General features: G+C 39.1%; 1 protein-coding gene across 1 annotated transcript in view; it reads right to left on the reverse strand.

Moving 5' to 3' along the window:
• Positions 1-204: 204 nt before the first annotated feature.
• gfra4b (GDNF family receptor alpha 4b) overlaps positions 205-16,873 on the reverse strand; it is a 90,786-nt gene continuing 74,117 nt past the window's right edge. Inside the window, exons 5-8 of the mRNA XM_017703801.2 lie at positions 16,677-16,786; positions 12,196-12,330; positions 4,028-4,191; positions 205-2,822 (exon numbers count right to left, since the gene is read on the reverse strand). Coding sequence (XP_017559290.1) covers positions 2,682-2,822; positions 4,028-4,191; positions 12,196-12,330; positions 16,677-16,786 — 550 coding nt within the window. The 3' untranslated portion in view covers positions 205-2,681. The remainder of the gene's footprint in view (positions 2,823-4,027; positions 4,192-12,195; positions 12,331-16,676; positions 16,787-16,873) is intronic.

A 16,873-nucleotide genomic window follows, 5' to 3' on the forward strand; every position in this document is an offset into this window, starting at 1 on the left:
TGTTCTGAACATTGTGTCAGACCATCTGCGTCAGCTCTTTCCTTTCCAGGAACAACCTCCTCCTCTCTGTGACTGGCATTAAACATGTTTTTGACAGAAACCCACGTTCCCTGGACCACCACCTGACAAACTTTCTTTCATGCTTTCTTTCTCGTGCCCTTTTTCCATTCTTCTGATGTTCGTGACGAAAGAAAATCAACAGGCTTTAAATGAACCAGCATCTTTTATTGGCAGCGATTGAGATGAACTTCACACTGTTCTGCAACCTTCACAGCCTTTCGCTGAGGCTCACCGAGGGGAGTCGGACCAGCCGAGCGGTCACGACCCCTATGTGTCCATATGAGCATCTCTCCTTCCAACTGTGATAACAGACACCTCAAGCTTTCTCAGGCAGTGTGTACACCTCCACTGGCACGCTGACTCCCGAAGAGAGATGCGACTCCACATATGAAGACATTATGCAGAAAGAGAATCCACACAAGATACAAATCAAAGCTGAGCTTTCCAATTGTATAAGAACACTGTATTACCACTTATACATAATGACGTCACCAGTGTTAAATCAATTATAATCAGTCTTCTCTTTAGAACACTGAGGGCTAATTTAACACTGCAAGAGTTAATTCAATGCTGGGAGAGTTGATTCAACACTGGTTGTTTTACTTTTTCACTCTTGGAAATGAAAGTTCCAGATTGGCTCTTGGCTTGAACATGCAGTACTCTGCAAAAATCAGAGACCACCCTTTCATTTATTTCATTTCTGTCAAAACAGACGTCAAGTCACGCTATTTACTATTTTTAGCATCACATTATGCAGAAGCCTCAATACTAAATAACTTGGTGCATTCAGCCTTCGCCTTTACTGCAGCTTCTATTATTTTCAGGAGACTTGCTTTCAGTTTTTCAAAGAAATCTGCAGAGATATTTTTCCACACCTCCAAAGCTTATTCTTAGAAGTTGGTTGCATTTTCTTTGATATCTTTGCCTTTCGTAATCCAAATCCAAATGAAGTCTTGTCACTCCATGAAACCTCACTCCACATCTCAGATGTCTATTTTCGGTGTGCAAATTTTCTTCTTTTTTGTTTATTTCTTTTTTGCCTTAAGAGCTTCTTGACATCTACACATCCTCCTAGCCTCATAGTGTTGACTCTTTCTCAGATCTCAAGCAAGAGTGGAGCTTGATCATCTCCTCTCTCTCACAGATGAAAGCTTTAAGAGCTGTTTATCTGATAACATCGTTTCATAATTTTTGAACTCTAGCTTTAGATACTCTCCTCAGAAATCTCCTAAAAAATACTACGCACTTAATGCCTGCTTTGAATGAAAATTAAATAAATGAATTGGATTATAACTTTTACACAGTAGATTACATTTATGGGAAAATCTTTCATTGACATAAGTCCTTTACATTATGTGGAGGGTTTTTCACATTTGCCTGTCTCATTTACAGAAATCTTTAAAGAACCATCTATTGAATCGTTCTTTATTGAACCAAAGCTGGGTTTTCTATGACAGGGGTCTTCTATGACAATCCTTTCCAAAAAGGGTCCATCTGGCTGCAGGTTTTCATGCCAGTCAGCAAGGACACATCATTCTACTTTAAATAATTGATTAGTTATATGAGGTATTCTTCTATTTGGTTGGAATGAAAACCTGCAGTCACAGGGACCATTTTTTGGAAAAGATTAGTGACTCCTGTTCTGTGGTATCATTCCAAAGAACCCTTTTCAATAGCATTATTTTCAAGAGTGTAGAGGACTATCATAGCCTTTCATCTTCATGTAAGAACAGAGATTGAGAAGCCTGTGGTAGACTACAATCATTGCAGCTAAAGATCGCTGCAGTATAAGCTACACTGTTTTCAGAGAGAAATTTGTCTCAGAATGATCTGTTGTGCTTGGACGAGAGTGGAGCAACAGAGAGGAGAACACATACTGCAAATGTTTAGTTTATGTCTGATGCTCAGTCAGGCGGTACTAGAGAGAGAGCTGTCTTCCAGAAAACACAGAGCGTACCTGGGAATGGTCTAGAAACTGATATTCATCCAGAGTAACAGTTCAAGCTTTGAGAGATGTATTGTTTACCTCCACCCAGAGGCTTTGCTGTCCCAGTATTGATCAGAAACAGCCTTCGTCTTTCTCCTCAGTCAGCTTGAACAGAACAATATTAAATCCCCATTTCCACCTGGGGCGCCTCCGAACGCTTGAAGTGATGCATGAGGAGCTATAAAAGAAAAACAAGGCTTCGATTCTTTCCTCCACACATTTCATCAGGAGCTGATTTCAGAGCTTTGGCCAGTAATTTGGATCTTAGAACACAACAGGCTTCACCTTTTTCAGTTGCCCTCAGACTTGACGCTGAAGCTGTTCACATACGATAAATTCTGATATTGACTCTGCATTACGATATGTACATATGTACAGGTATGATTCCCAGTAGTTTACATTAGACCATACATCATTTCCATGAATAAATGTCATTGCCTTGCAAAGTTCAGTGCTTGCAGGCGTTCAGAGTTCCACAGAAACACACAAGATAACATGATGAGTTAGATGTTGGAAACATGGCCGTTGAAGGGTTGGTTTTTCCACACTCCAGAATAAAAAAAAAAATATTGGCACAATTGGTCCATTGTCCCAGGCTCTTTCTAGGAGACCTCCCAAACACACTTCGGCTGTTTTACTGCTCAGAGACAAGCAGGAGAATGAGGAGGAGACAGGTGAGCACCAGCACAGACATGTGAGCGCTCACGTGGGCAGAGTTACCGGGTGTGTTGAAGGGAATGGTGGAGTCGCCCCAAAGTCTTTCATTCTCTGTGTCCTACGAGACAAAAAAACAAATGGGCTCTTATGAGTATATTGCCATCTGTTGCGTGCATTGCATCACTTCGGGTCGATATGTAGATGTGTTCTGTAATTGATTTCAGTTTTTTTTTTTAACATGTTGCACTTGCTATATGAAGCAGAAAACGTATCTCCCATAGGCTTCAGGCACAGATGGAAAGCTATTATCTGTCTAGGAACCCCAATTAAAGTACAGCTTTAGAAGTTGAAAGCAAACACTTGCTCAGCAAATGGGAATATTTAAAATACTGCATATACATTTGTAACTATATTGAATATAACAAGTTTTTAAAAAGAAAAACAGCTGGCTTACAATGGAAAAGTATTAATCATGATATACACAATATACGGCCAAAATTTTTTGACACCCCAAAAGAACTGGGTGTCAGGAGCTTCAGAAAATGGGTTTCCATGATTGAGCAGCTGCACAAAGGCTTACGCCAAACAACAGCAATGGTAACTCGGTTAACCAGGCACAGACCAATGCCTTATACTAACTTTCAGCTAGTTATTTTTGTTTCTTATTCATAAAGTCTTGTTGTGTAAATGGTTAATAAGAGGCTAAGGGTTTGGTGTAAAATGTAATGCAAAAATATGATTCTTTATGAGAAAACAATACATACATATTTCTGCATATGTACACTAAGTAATGTGTTGAATTTACTTGAGTAAAATGTATATATTTACAAAAGAACAAACATATTACATCAACACAAGTTTGTTATACATTGGACTTACTTTGGGCAATAACTGTGTTATTGTAAATTATTTTATTCACATGAAAATGTTCCACCTGGAATTTGCCCGGAATTTTGCCCAATTATCACCTATTCTTTAGTGCATATATACTGCTAGCTAATAATGTATTATCATATACTTTATTAATGTGGGAATGATCTACACATCAACTCAATTCAGTGCATCACTATTAAAACATTTAAGCTCTAGCATTCTCAGTAAGTTCAGCATCCTTTTGCTATAAGGATTAGCAGAGTTAGTGTCAGCAGAATAAGTTGAGTCGATAACCGTGATTTTGGTGTAAAACCCAGTGGAACTTTCAGATATTACCACCTGATCCATCACAATAAAAGTGTGTCTGGTGCTTTTTGCTGTGGGGCCATGCTGCATTGAGAGCAGCAGCAAATGCTCCAATTTCTCCATTCCCCCTTCTGTAACCCTCACCTGTGTGGGTATGGCTGGGCTCACAATGTTCTGTTCCGTATCCATGGATACAAGGCCGGGAGTGGTGTGGCGTGCTTCTGTGTCTGTCGCAGGGCTTAGGCGCTCTGATTGGCCGGGAGTGGGCGTGAGGTCCATTCCGTTCCCAAATGTCAGGAGAGCGTTCCCTGTTCAATGAAAAAAGACAACAGTTCCAGAGTCAAAGCGCCGAGTGAAGACATTTCGGAGGGTAGGAACAGAAAATTGGCCTGCTGCGCCAGAGAGCACCCTTCATGCTCAGCTTCTGCTTCTTTTATCAGACAGATATTTGAATTCAAGGCTGGCGGGCGGGGTGGGCCGCTGTGGGCTTTCGCTGTGGCTTGAATAGGGAAAAGACGAGCGCTCAGTATTCCTCTCAGGTCTTTCAGCTGCACCTGCCTCTCTCCACTTCCTCTCATTAACTCTCCCTCACGAGTGGCTCGGCCAAACAGCTCTCGCGATCCTCACACTCCTCCGCACATGTCCCTCACTTCAGAGAGCCGCAGAAGAGTTACTTCGCGTGAGAGATCTGTGCTTGTACACGGCTCGACTAAAACACAGAGTCAATAATAAGGATGAATCACTGTTGATAATGCAGAAAAAAGGCAATGCATGCCAGGCAGAGCTGGGGCAAGTGCGAGTGACAGTGAGGAGGGGCATTAATAAGAGAAGAGGCTCACTGAGCACATTTACATGCGCACTAATAATAAGCTCATTATCTGATTTCAGCAGTTACCAGATTTTTCAAGTGGTCATGTAAACAGTATGCTAAAAAAGTAATGCACTGAAAATACTTGTTTCAAATGTGCACATCCCTTCCACATGAATAACGTATTACATTAGAACTGTTCTGTCTTTGGGTTTACTTACTTTTGGTCATAATTATATTTGTGCAATATATTTTATGCAAAAGGAAAATATGTTTAGGAACAGAATTTTTTTCCTAAACCATTAGCCTCTTATTAACCTTATTTGAAACAAGTAAATTCACTGTCATATTTTCAGTGCATGTTATCAAATCTTATGTTGGATTAAACCCATTATTGGCCTGCTGATAAAGACCTGTAGTCAATGCAAACGAGCTGCTCCAGATCCATGTGCGGTTTAAGAGTGGTGGCCAGTGCCCCCACCCTACCCCTCCATAAACCTGAATGGATGCCACCCCAAAACTTCTGCCATGTGTTTGGCTTCTACCTCGTTGTTGGGTGGGTGTTTGCACCTTTAAAAGGAAAGTTGTTTCACTATCAGTGATTGGCAAAACATCTGTCTGACTTCTTTCCAACCCCTGCTTGCACATTTAAAGTGGCACCCTGATGAAACTCACTGTCACCACTTTGTCACCCCTGGTAAAAAATTCTAAGTATGTTTCTTTATGGGGAAAATTCTGGACATAGAACTTACATCATAAGACATCATGGCAAACTTATCAAGAACCAGCAAGCTTTGTGCAGTGTGGTAGTAGATTTGTCAGAGGTTGTCAGTTTTTGTAGTTGGTGTTGGTAACAGTGCATAAGTATAATAGGAGACTTACTTTCATGCATCATCATTTCAGTGCAGAGTCTTGCTTCTAACACATATGTCGCATGTCACAGTATTTTGACTGATAAACAACCTCATAATTCATAGGATCAGATGACACCTGGGAGGAAAATGTAGGCAGGGAAAAACACATCAGGTTCGTAATACTTTTGTTTACCAAAGGACGCAATAACTGCAGTTTTGAAAATGCCATTCATTTTTCGCTAAGAGAAAATCTGTTAAGACCCAGAGTTTAGGATATGGACATGATGCTGAATACAAAATGACTTCAAAGGTCTGTTTCTACATCTGAGCACAAATAGAACCAGATTGAGAAGAACTGCCCTTGAAAAATTAAACACCGTAGACTTAATTGACTGATGCCAAAATTACAATGGATATGCCTCTCAGTTTACAGCTGTGTCTAAACACTACTTCATGCATCAAGTCAAGAAAAAACTCTCATAACAAAACTGCTCATAACAAAACTGCAGTGAGAACGACAGCGGTAGTAAATTAATCAGAGTTATTAGTCTAAGAGATGCATGAAAAAGCTACTGTTTTTGTTTCATTCCTGAAACTATAATTGTCTTAGATTAAGCTCTGCAGAACACTGTTAGGAAGCACCTTTAAAGCAAACAAAAGTTTATACTGTATTTGCTAAAATAATTTGAATATGTTGTCTTATGATAAATAGCATTACAGAAAAAAATGTTAGGGTAAGTTAGTTGAGATTCAATATTGTAGACAGATATTAATGCACCTGAAGATCTTATGTACTCCTTAGCATGTGATACTGCACCAAATAGCACCAGCGTTAGCTTAAGTGTCAACTTCGGTTGAGTTAGCTAATCTGGAGCGGTGGGTTTCATCGCCCATCCTCCTGATTATAAGACATGAAAACCAGCCACTTTTAAAATCCAGTAGTTCAGAGATTTATCAGGTGTGATATGCTTTCAGGAATCTTTGTAGTGTGTTTATCCACTACATCTTAAACTTAAGTACTTCGCCACCATATCTTCATTTTAAATTATATGCATATTTTGCCAGTTCATGTCTGCATGGAACATCTTGCGAAGGCAGTTTATTTTTAAGTAATAAAATGTTTTCAAATGTACTCCTTTGTGTGCTTCTAAATTTCCTTTGTGCTGAAAATTTGATAGTAATAGGAACAGCATCTGAGGGAGGTGGGAGGTGTGAGAGTTTTGCAAATGGTTATTATATATATATATATATATATATATATATATATATATATATATATATACATTGCTGTTGTCAGAAGAATTTTACAGGAGAAGGAAAAAACTTACTTTACTTTTAATGTAAGTCAATGGAGCCAGACTTTTTTCCAATTCATATTGGGTCATTTTTTTCAAAAGCTGAAAAACATGGAGATACAAGGTTTTCGACAACAGCTATATATACACTATACTGATAAACGTATTCGCTCCTCTGCCTTCACATGCATATGAACTTGAGTGGCATCCCATTCTTAATCCATAGGGTTTAATATGATGTCGGCCCACCCTGCTATAACAACTCTTCTGGGAAGGCTTTCCACAAGGGTTTTAGGAGTGTGTTTATGGGAATTTTTGTCCATTCTTCCAGAAGCGCATTTGTGAGGTCGGACACCGATGTTGGATGAGAAGGACTGGCTCACAGTCTCCACTCTAATTCATCCCAAAGGTGTTCTATCAGGTTGAGGTCAGGACTGTGCAGGCCAGTCAAGTTCTTCTACACCAAACTGGCTCATCCATGTCTTTATGGACCTTGCTTTATGCACTGGTGTGCAGTCATGTTGGAACAGGAAGGGGCCATCCCCAGACTGTTCAGACAAACTTGGGAGCACGAGGGGGCCGAGCTGAACTCCTGAAAACAACCACATACCATAATCCCTCCTCCACCAAACTTTACACTTGGCACAATGCAGTCAGACAAGTACCTTGTTCTCCTGGCAACCGCCAAACCTAGACTCATCCATTGGATTCCCAGATGGAGATTCGACACTTTGCATTGCACTTGGTGATGTAAGGCTTGGATGCGCCTGCTTGGCCTTGGAAACCCATTCCATGAAACTCTCTACGCTGTTCTTGAGCTGATCTGAAGGACACATGAAGTTTGGAGGTCTGTAGTGATCGACTCTGCAGAAATTTGGCGACCTCTGTACACTATGCGCCTCAGCATCTTCTGACCCCACTCTGTCATTTTATGTGGCCGACCACTTCGTGGCTGATCTGCTGTCGTTCCCAATCGCTTCCACTTTGTTATAATACCACTGACAGTTGACTGTGGAATATTTAGTAGTGAGGAAATTTCACGACAGGTGGCATCCTATCACGGTACCACGCTGGAATTCACTGAGCTCCTGAGAGAGACCCATTCTTTCATTAATGCATGTAGAAGCAGTCTGCAGGCCGAGGTGCTTGGTTTTATACACCTGTGGCCATAGAAGTGATTGAAACACTTGAATTCAATGATTTGGATGGATGAGTGAATAGTTTTGGCAATATAGTGTATGTTATGTATTTCATGTGTAAGTATTGTCTAATAAAAACAACAAGATTCATTTATATTTATACTTTTTAGGATGCCATTTTTATATCAGATGTGATACTGTGATGTCTGCCATAGGTTCTGCACTGTGTATGAAGCTTAAGGGGTGTGGCCATGCAAAATGGCTCTCAAGATGTACATATTCCTAGTTAAAAATGAACATTTTGTTATGTCTGTTATTGCTGTTGTTTTGAGTCTAGCTGCAGTTTATTGAGTTGTCTCAGAGGCTTGTGTGTATGCCTACCCTCCTTGCGTGTCATATTTTCCCATTACCCCTCCTTTGTTTTGTGTTGGGGTAGGACTGGACTGGACAGTTCCCTTTTCTGTTTCAATAAAAGAGTATTTTGCTACTGTCTGAACAAAACCTCATATCTCCAAAATGGTAACTTTACAGGAGAAGGAAAAAACATAGTTATAATGTAAGTCAATGGAAACTGACTTTTTTTCAAAGTAGGTTTGGATCATTTCTTTTGCTCCACTCATTGTGAAATTTACACACAATGTAAAGGGTGATTGTCAAAAATGTAAAAATGACAAAAATGGAGATACAAGGTTTTGTTACAACAGCAGCGATTTCCTGAAGCCAAAACATTTACACCAAAATGTCACATCCTTCTCTTGATGGGTTCATAGGTGGTTTGCACAGTACCTGTAGGAGGTGCATTCGTCATGTGTTCAGAAAGAACTGGATTAGTGATGGAGTCATGTTTATTTTTTCATTACCAGTTTACCTGGACTCCATGAATTATCTCCAAAATCATATTTGTTTGTAGTCGTCAGAATATTTTGTACTTGTAAACATGTTCCCTGACTCTCTGACGCATGCTGAGGGTCTGAGAGAAAGGGGAAAGAAAGGAAAACCAGTCAAAGGAAAATCTGCTTTACACTGTAGAGCTTTCTTCAGATGATGTCTACAGTGGATCATGGCCAACTGCCTCATCTCTGAGCCTGACATGCTTTTGTACAGTGCAAGAGAAACGAGAGTGAAAAACAGAGAGAATGACAGATATGAGAGAGAGGTAGACACAGAGCAAGAGGCAGAGAGAAAGAAAGAGAGAAAAAGAAACAGAGAAAGAAGCCTCCCTCCTGAATTCATATAACTCATCACGCTACATTGATAAATGCATACACAGACTCTGTTATAGAGATTAATGGCAAGGAATATTTTCCATGCACAAAACCGCAGAGAGAAAATATGAAATTTATCCCTCAGTGCTTGAACAGGACACCAAAGCACAAGACGTAAAAGACAGATGGGATGATTTTTCTTTTTAATCCTCTGAAATCGAGCATTATTACGCTCATTTTGCTAAACAGTTCAAAAGTAATGACTTAACTGCATTTCAAGCTTTATGTTTGCCCTTAAACTGTTTTCATTAGTTTTAAATGTTGATGGCAAAAATATGGTAAGAATTAAAAAGTAAATATTTAATTACTTAAGTTCATTTGAAAAGCACTAAAATATGAACTTGGCTAAATCAAGGCTGCACACACAATAACTTTTAATCAAATTCAAATATAATAAATCTCATTTTTAGGATTTTCACTTCTGGCAGAATGTATATGTTTTAGTGAGCTACAAATGAGAAATAACTAATATCAAGTTATATTATTAAACATCAAATAATATTCATATATATATATAATGTTGATGAGAAAACCAGTTCCAAGTTCAAACACGAGAAAACCAAAACCGCCAGTGAAAGTACAAAAGGGCAAATCCAAAAGACTAAGTCAGTAACAACGATAGAACAGGGTCATAACAGGAGATCATAGAAGATGAAGAAATCGCTCAGTACGTTCTTGAGAAATAGAAGCAATACCTCACACCGAAGCCTACATTGAACTAGCCTTAAATAGTGTCTCAGTAGGTTAACCTGTACAGGTGCGTATGATCAGTAATCAGGAGACTGCCAGCGTTGGTAGTGACGCGGGCGCTCGTCCCCAGTCATGTGATCTCCTGATGCTGTCTGGGAGATGGAGTTCGAAATGATATCCGAGTCCACCTGAGGCGTGACAGCTGTTCATATCTGGAAGCCCATGATGACAAAAAACCTAATGGGACTAGGTGATGGAAAAAGTTCCAGCTTGTTGGTAAATGAAGTAAAAAAAATGTTTGTTTGTTTTTTTTTCTTTTCCGTACTATAATGCTGTGAGAACTTTTGGCTAAATTAAGAAATTTGAGTTGAGTAATTCTAATGTCCTATTTAGGTTAAACCAAAAGAAAAAGAAATATTCAGTGTATTGATTAAAAATATAGCATCCCAAAGTAGACTTTAAAATCCAGTGTTTAGAATATTAAACCAGTTTCATAGCTCACAGTTTCAGTAAGTTACAACTGAGAAATAATTAACCCTCTGGGGTCTAACACTGTAAAAAATGGCTCGTCAGATCAAACTAAAAAAATTACTTCATTTTGTAACAAGCAACTGCGCTCAGTATTCAACTCAAAAAACACACTGGGTGAAAGAACTGTTCATTTAAAGCATTTATTTAGGTTAACAAATCGAATTAATTTACTTCTTACGGCATGATGCATTTTTTTAGGTTGATGACAAGCCATATTTTACAGTTAAGGGCAATTTCTCAATTTTTACATATCTTCTTAAATTCATCTTTACCCCCTTGAAATCCCAGGTTTATTACATACTATTATGCAGTAATTACAGTTACTTCACTGAACTTCAGTGCAAACCTGTTGAGCTATTCTTAGGTTATAAAAGTGTGTAATAAAACATAGAACCTGGCCATTTAAAGGGTTAAATATAACATGATACCAATGTTTCATATCAAAATGCTTCATTATTGTCGTTGTTAGATTCCAAAACCGCTGCTGCAACTTCAGCTGCTGTATAATTCTTTTTTTTATTTGTCTCTGATGTCGACTGAATGAGGAATGAAGGGTTAGTGACTTGCTGAGTGCCCACTGGTCAGTTTCATACAAAATGAAGGCAGATACATGAATCCACCAGTTACATACAGTATGAGGAGGATGATGTGCATCTCATCTTCTCATCACACCTCATAAGATGGACTGGAAAGGGTGACTCTATAGAGTCAGGAAATGTTTGAATTGTATTTCTCTGCTGTATTATCATAAAGACAGAGAAACATATACAGAAACATTGAGTTTGATGCACAGGTAAGTTGGCAGGTCCCTGAGGGTTTAACACTGTATTAGATCAGCGATAACTGATATTTCAAAGGGCTAAAAATTGCAATGGGAAGAAAAGCCAAGCCTGTGTTTGTCCATTCGTTAGACAGGAAGGTGAGTATGCTCAGATAGTGTATATAGGTTTGCACCACTAAAGAAAAACCAATGACTTTGGAAAAGGAGAAAGCAGACCTGCTCACTACTCACTTGTTATTCAGGCTACTGCTGAGCTCTATCTTGTGAGAGATTTTGTTCTGTCTGATTAGAAATATTCAGATATATTCACTTCAAAATCATCTATTTCTTTAAGTTATCCTTCATTTAAAGCATCTGGGACTTGTCTGAATGGCCTTGCTTTGGCTCCGTACTTGAGAAAGTGCTCTATGGAAATGCGACTGTTAAGCAAAGACTATCATCATCTCAGTCGCTACACTAAGACAGAACACAAATGAGCAGAATATTCCCTCCAACAAAGCAGTTCATTAAACAAATATGATGCTACAATGTCCACACTCGAGATTTTAATGCGAGCCGTATTTTGCACCAAGGCTGTCCTGACATAATTATGAAAGCAATTTGGCCGTTATTGGAACGGGCAGATTTTTCACTCCAGTGCGTTCCTGAGTGGCTGAGGAGAAACGCAAATGTAACAAGGCTGAGGTTGCATCACGGCTAAATCGTGCTGAAGGTGTTTCCATTATTTTGACAAAATGGAAACTATAAGCAGAGTCATGCTAATGTAAATGTCCTGCAGACGTAGCATCTCTGATAACGTAGAGGTCATATTGGGCAGATGTAGCATTACTAAGAACGGTAAGGGCAAAATCATTTACAATTAACGGTAATATAGCATAGAGAGTTTATTCTACATATATGACATCACTGATAACAGTAACACTGGTTATCTGAATAGATCAAGACTCACTGAGACAGATGTTGTCGGTGAAATAATCCAGAAACTCTGTGCACTGCTCTCTCTGATTGCCACTCGCTGAGCACGTGCACCACGGAGACACATTGGACGTCGAGTTATCTACGTAGTTAGGCGTGATGGAGCTGCCTGCAGGAATAAAGCACATTTTCAGAGAATATTCATTGGCTGGACTTTCATATTTCTGTGGTTTGAGTGTTTATTATTTGAATTATCTGCTGAGTCATTTCTACATTAAATACATTGATCTAGCATTCATGAAAAAGAGTGATGACCTTGGTTGAAGTCACCTTCTCATGTGAAACTCCATTTATGTGGAAGCAAAACATAAAACCTCATCAGCACTCAATAGTGATAAAAAAGGTAGATGAATATGGTCCAGCGCCTACACATTGCACGTAGGGATGTGAGGTACTGTATACTGGTCTACACGTCCACAACCCTGCGAGATAATAGGGGCATAACCATGTCATAAATGTGTCATGGCAGATATCACATACTGTCATGACAGATTTTGTTGAGTAATATAAAAGTGTCATGTTGTCATTACTGATAATTGTAATGAAAGATGTCACAATGCTTGATGTCATGACAACTTATATCACATACTATTTTTTTTAGGTCTACTCTAGTCATCAAACATTGTCATATCTTGACAATGTAATGGTAATATCATGTCATTACACTAGTGGACACAATCTGTCAAGAGAACTAATGACAGCATATGACATCCATCATGACAAGTGCTGGCTCTACCTAATAAATGATATAAGCAGCTGCTTAGGACCCAGCCACCACCAGGTGCCCCCCCTAATAATGTTTGGGTTATTACTGCACCATTTTCTTCTCTAAGATGCTTAACTGACTGCAAAAAAGCACTTGGTTAATTATGTCAAAAAAGAATCTACACAGCTGGAGCCAAAAAAATGGAAAAGTAAAAGAGAGAAAAATATTTTAAAGAAAATGTTTTGTTTGTGGGATTTTTTTGTGTTTTTTGTGTTTTTTTATGGTTAATATTATGCCACATGTTTTGGCTTGCAGTTAGACATCAAAACGTAGTAGATCTGGGGTCTGTCTAATGAAGCAGGTTCAACTTTCTCAAAGTTTCAGCTTCAAAAAACCAAACAAATGCTGAGACGGTTAACAGCGGTTTACAACTTTCTTTGTTAATCCAGGTTTAGATTTTCAGGCTGTGATTAATTTAGTTTTAGATATTTAAACTGCGATTAATGCAGGTTTAGATATCTAGACCGTAATTAATGTAGGTTTAGAAATTTAAACTGTGATTAATACAGATTTAGATGTTTAGACTACTGTCACGATTGGTCCCTCCCAGTCATGCATGTGCTCTTATTTACTTTCCAGTCCTGTCCACGTGCATTTGTGTTTACCTCACTGTCCTGCACCCTTATTTCATGACTCCGCCCCTGATTGTTTCCACCTGTTTTCCGCTTGTCCCTCGTCATCCCTGTTTGTATTTAAGCCCTATGTTTTCCTGAGTTTCTTGTTGGTCTTTGTTTGTATGTTTGATAAGGTGGATGTTTGATTTGTTCTAAGAGTATTGTTTAAATTCTGTGTTTGTTTCATTACGTCCATCCCTCCTGCTCTCCATGTTGGCTCATTGAACTTGGACTGTCTTTTGACTATGACCCTGGATTTGCCCCGAATAAATCTTGCTTTTCTCAGTACATGCGTCCGTCTCCAAATCATTCCACGTTACAACTGTAATTAATACAGGTTTAGATATCTAAACTGTGATTAATGCAGGTTTAAAAATGTAGACTGTGATTAATACAGTCAGAAAAAGAAGAAAAAATGCAAATCAAATGAAAAAGCCACGGGTGTTCTCAGAACAATGGAGTGACTACCATCACGGAATGTTTTTGGGATTAGTTTGATCGTGAGAAGCAGAGAATGCAACTTCTAAGCTGAGCTATGAGATGTAAAAATATCCCTGCAGATTTCTTTGAACACCTAAAAGCAAAAACTCAAAAGAATGGAAGCTGAAGGAAAGAAAACACATGGAAAAACTAAACACAAACATCTTTGTTCTATTTAGCTGTTAAGGCTTCTGTGTAATTTTATATTGAATAAGCTTCTGTGCATTTATTCTTCACCCTTTTCCCTAACTCATAGATAATGGGTTCTGACGTTTTCACAGTACTGCATATTCAAATTTAAGAGACAATGTGTAATAACTGTGATTTTAAATACATAAACAATTAACTGAAAAAAAAAAAAAACGTATTGTTGGCGAGAACCTTTTGTGTATTCAGTGTGAAACTAAACCAGCAGACTCTCATTTAGAAACCAAAAATAAACCTCAGCAGATGCTCTGTGTAAATGGCAAGTGTGTCTGCTTTCTGTATGCTCTCTTTTGCAAATACATGATCATAAAAATACACACACCCATAAGCAATTAACATGTTTCTCACAATAAGTGCAATGACAGCTGCTTTTTTCTTATGGTGTAGTGAGAAGTTGAATTGCTTACTCAAGTGTTAAGTGTCGTGAAAGTTTAGAAAGTGCAGGTTGAGTAATAAAGCTGCCCTGCCACGTGTGTTGTGGCTGCGTGGCGCTGGTGGCAACACTTTTGAAATGCATTAAGTCTGTCTTGGTGTCTGTTTTAGAGGCCATGAAAAAAAAGGTCTGTTTTCAGAGGGTTTATAAAACGATGTGCATTCCAAGCCAATCGCCATCAAAGGTATTTCACACAGCAATAACAGCTCCTGCACTTCACAAACTCCACTGAGAAGGGCCTGTTTCCAATCACCTAAAAAGAACCTCTCTCTCTCTCTCTCTCTCTCTCTCTCTCTATATATATATATATATATATATATATATATATATATATATATATATAGCAACCTCTTCTCTTTGCTGTACCTGATGATTGTCCTCCACTCTTTTTCTTTTTCACTTAGCACTTTTTTTTGGCTTTAAAGAATGTTCTCTACCTTGGCATCCTAGTCTCTGCCATCTCTCTCCCTTTATCTCATTCTAGTCCTCTACTCATTAACCCTCTCTCTCTCTTTCTCTCTCTGCCTCCTGTTTATTTCTCTTCTTGTATCCTTTCTCCTCCTTCTAGACAATAACTAAACACTAGACTTCTGCTTTTCCCCTCTCCCTCTTTCTCTCCCCTTCTACTTCTCTCTTTCCTCCTCTTGTCTCTGTCCTTTCTTTTTTCTCCCTTTTGCTAACATATTCTCTCTCCCTCTCTGTCTCTGTTTTTCCTCTGCCTTGCTTTTCTTTCTCTTTCTCTCTCTATTTCTCTCTCTTCCATCTCTGTTTATCTCTCTCCTTTTCCTCTTCTATGAACCACCTCTTACTACTTTGCTTTCTCTCTCTTTCTACTTCTCTCTCTCTTCCAACTCTGTCTTTCTCTCTCTCACTCTTAGTCTCTTTCTACTTTCTACTCATCCTTTCTCCTCTTTCTCACTTTCTTTCTTTCTTTCTTTCTTTCTTTCTTTCTTTCTTTCTTTCTTTCTTTCTTTCTTTTTTCTTTCTTTCTTTCTCTACTTCTCTCTCCCTTCCAAATCTCTCTCCCTCTCTCTTTATATGTCCCCTCAGTTTTCTACTTCCGTCTCTCTCACACTCATGCACACACTCTCTCTCTCTCCCTTCCAACACACTTTCTTTCTACCTCAGAATGTTTCTATTGCTCCTTTCTACTTTTTCATTCCCTCCCCCCTCCATTTTCTATTCTTTTGCTCTGTCTGTCTCTCTCTATCTGTCTCCTTATACTACATTACCCCTTCTCTGACTCCCTTTCCCTCTCTCTCTCTCTTTCTCTCTCTCTCTCTCTCTTTCTCTCTCACAGTGCCAATTTCTCAATTCCATTCTTGGTCAGGCTGAAATGGCTAAGGTGATTGTGAGGAAACACTTTTTTCTCTAGTCTAGAATGATTAAGGATTTTAATTGATCATATTTTTTTATCAGGTTATAAAAGGTCTGGAGTCTTTTAAAGATATATGATGCCATTGGGAGGCAGTGTGCTCTGTATTTGATGATGATCTCTGCTTCGCACCAGAGTTCAGTTAATATATACCGTTCACCTGCGTGTTTTTAGTGTTGGTTTTATTTATGAATGTTTGTTAACTTGTTTTATTTATTTAATTTATTGACTGAGATGACCCAGTGGGACTGTTTAGTGCTCCCACAAAATTACTTTTTTCAAATAAAGCACCATCAAAAGTCTCAGTCTCTCTCTCTCTCTCTCTCTCTCTCTCTCTCTCTCTCTCTCTCTCTCTCTCTCTCTTCATCTCACCCTTTAATTTCTTTATTTCTCTTTTTTCTGACTCACCCCTCTCTCTGTCTTCATTTTCCCTCTTTAGACCACATTCTCTGCCTCTCTGACTCTCTCTCTCTTGCCCTCCTCTCATCCTGCATGCCTCTCCATCACTTTCCCCATCACTCTTTTTTTCACCCACACTCTCTCTCTCTCTCTCTCTCTCTCTCTCTCTCTCTGTACATACCTATTAGGCCGGTGTAGGCCAGCAGACAGGCAGCATAGTTGCCTTGCTTGCAGCCGCTGGCCGACTGACCCTCAGGCTGGCAGTCATACTGAAACTGGGCCAACCGGGACCTGCAGGATAAACCACAGCACATAGTCAAGTCCCCTGATCAATAGCAGGCTGAGCACTAATGGGAGTGGCAGTCACAACAGCCAGCA

Source organism: Pygocentrus nattereri, chromosome 11 (assembly GCF_015220715.1).
Source record: "Pygocentrus nattereri isolate fPygNat1 chromosome 11, fPygNat1.pri, whole genome shotgun sequence".
Taxonomy (NCBI): domain Eukaryota; kingdom Metazoa; phylum Chordata; class Actinopteri; order Characiformes; family Serrasalmidae; genus Pygocentrus; species Pygocentrus nattereri.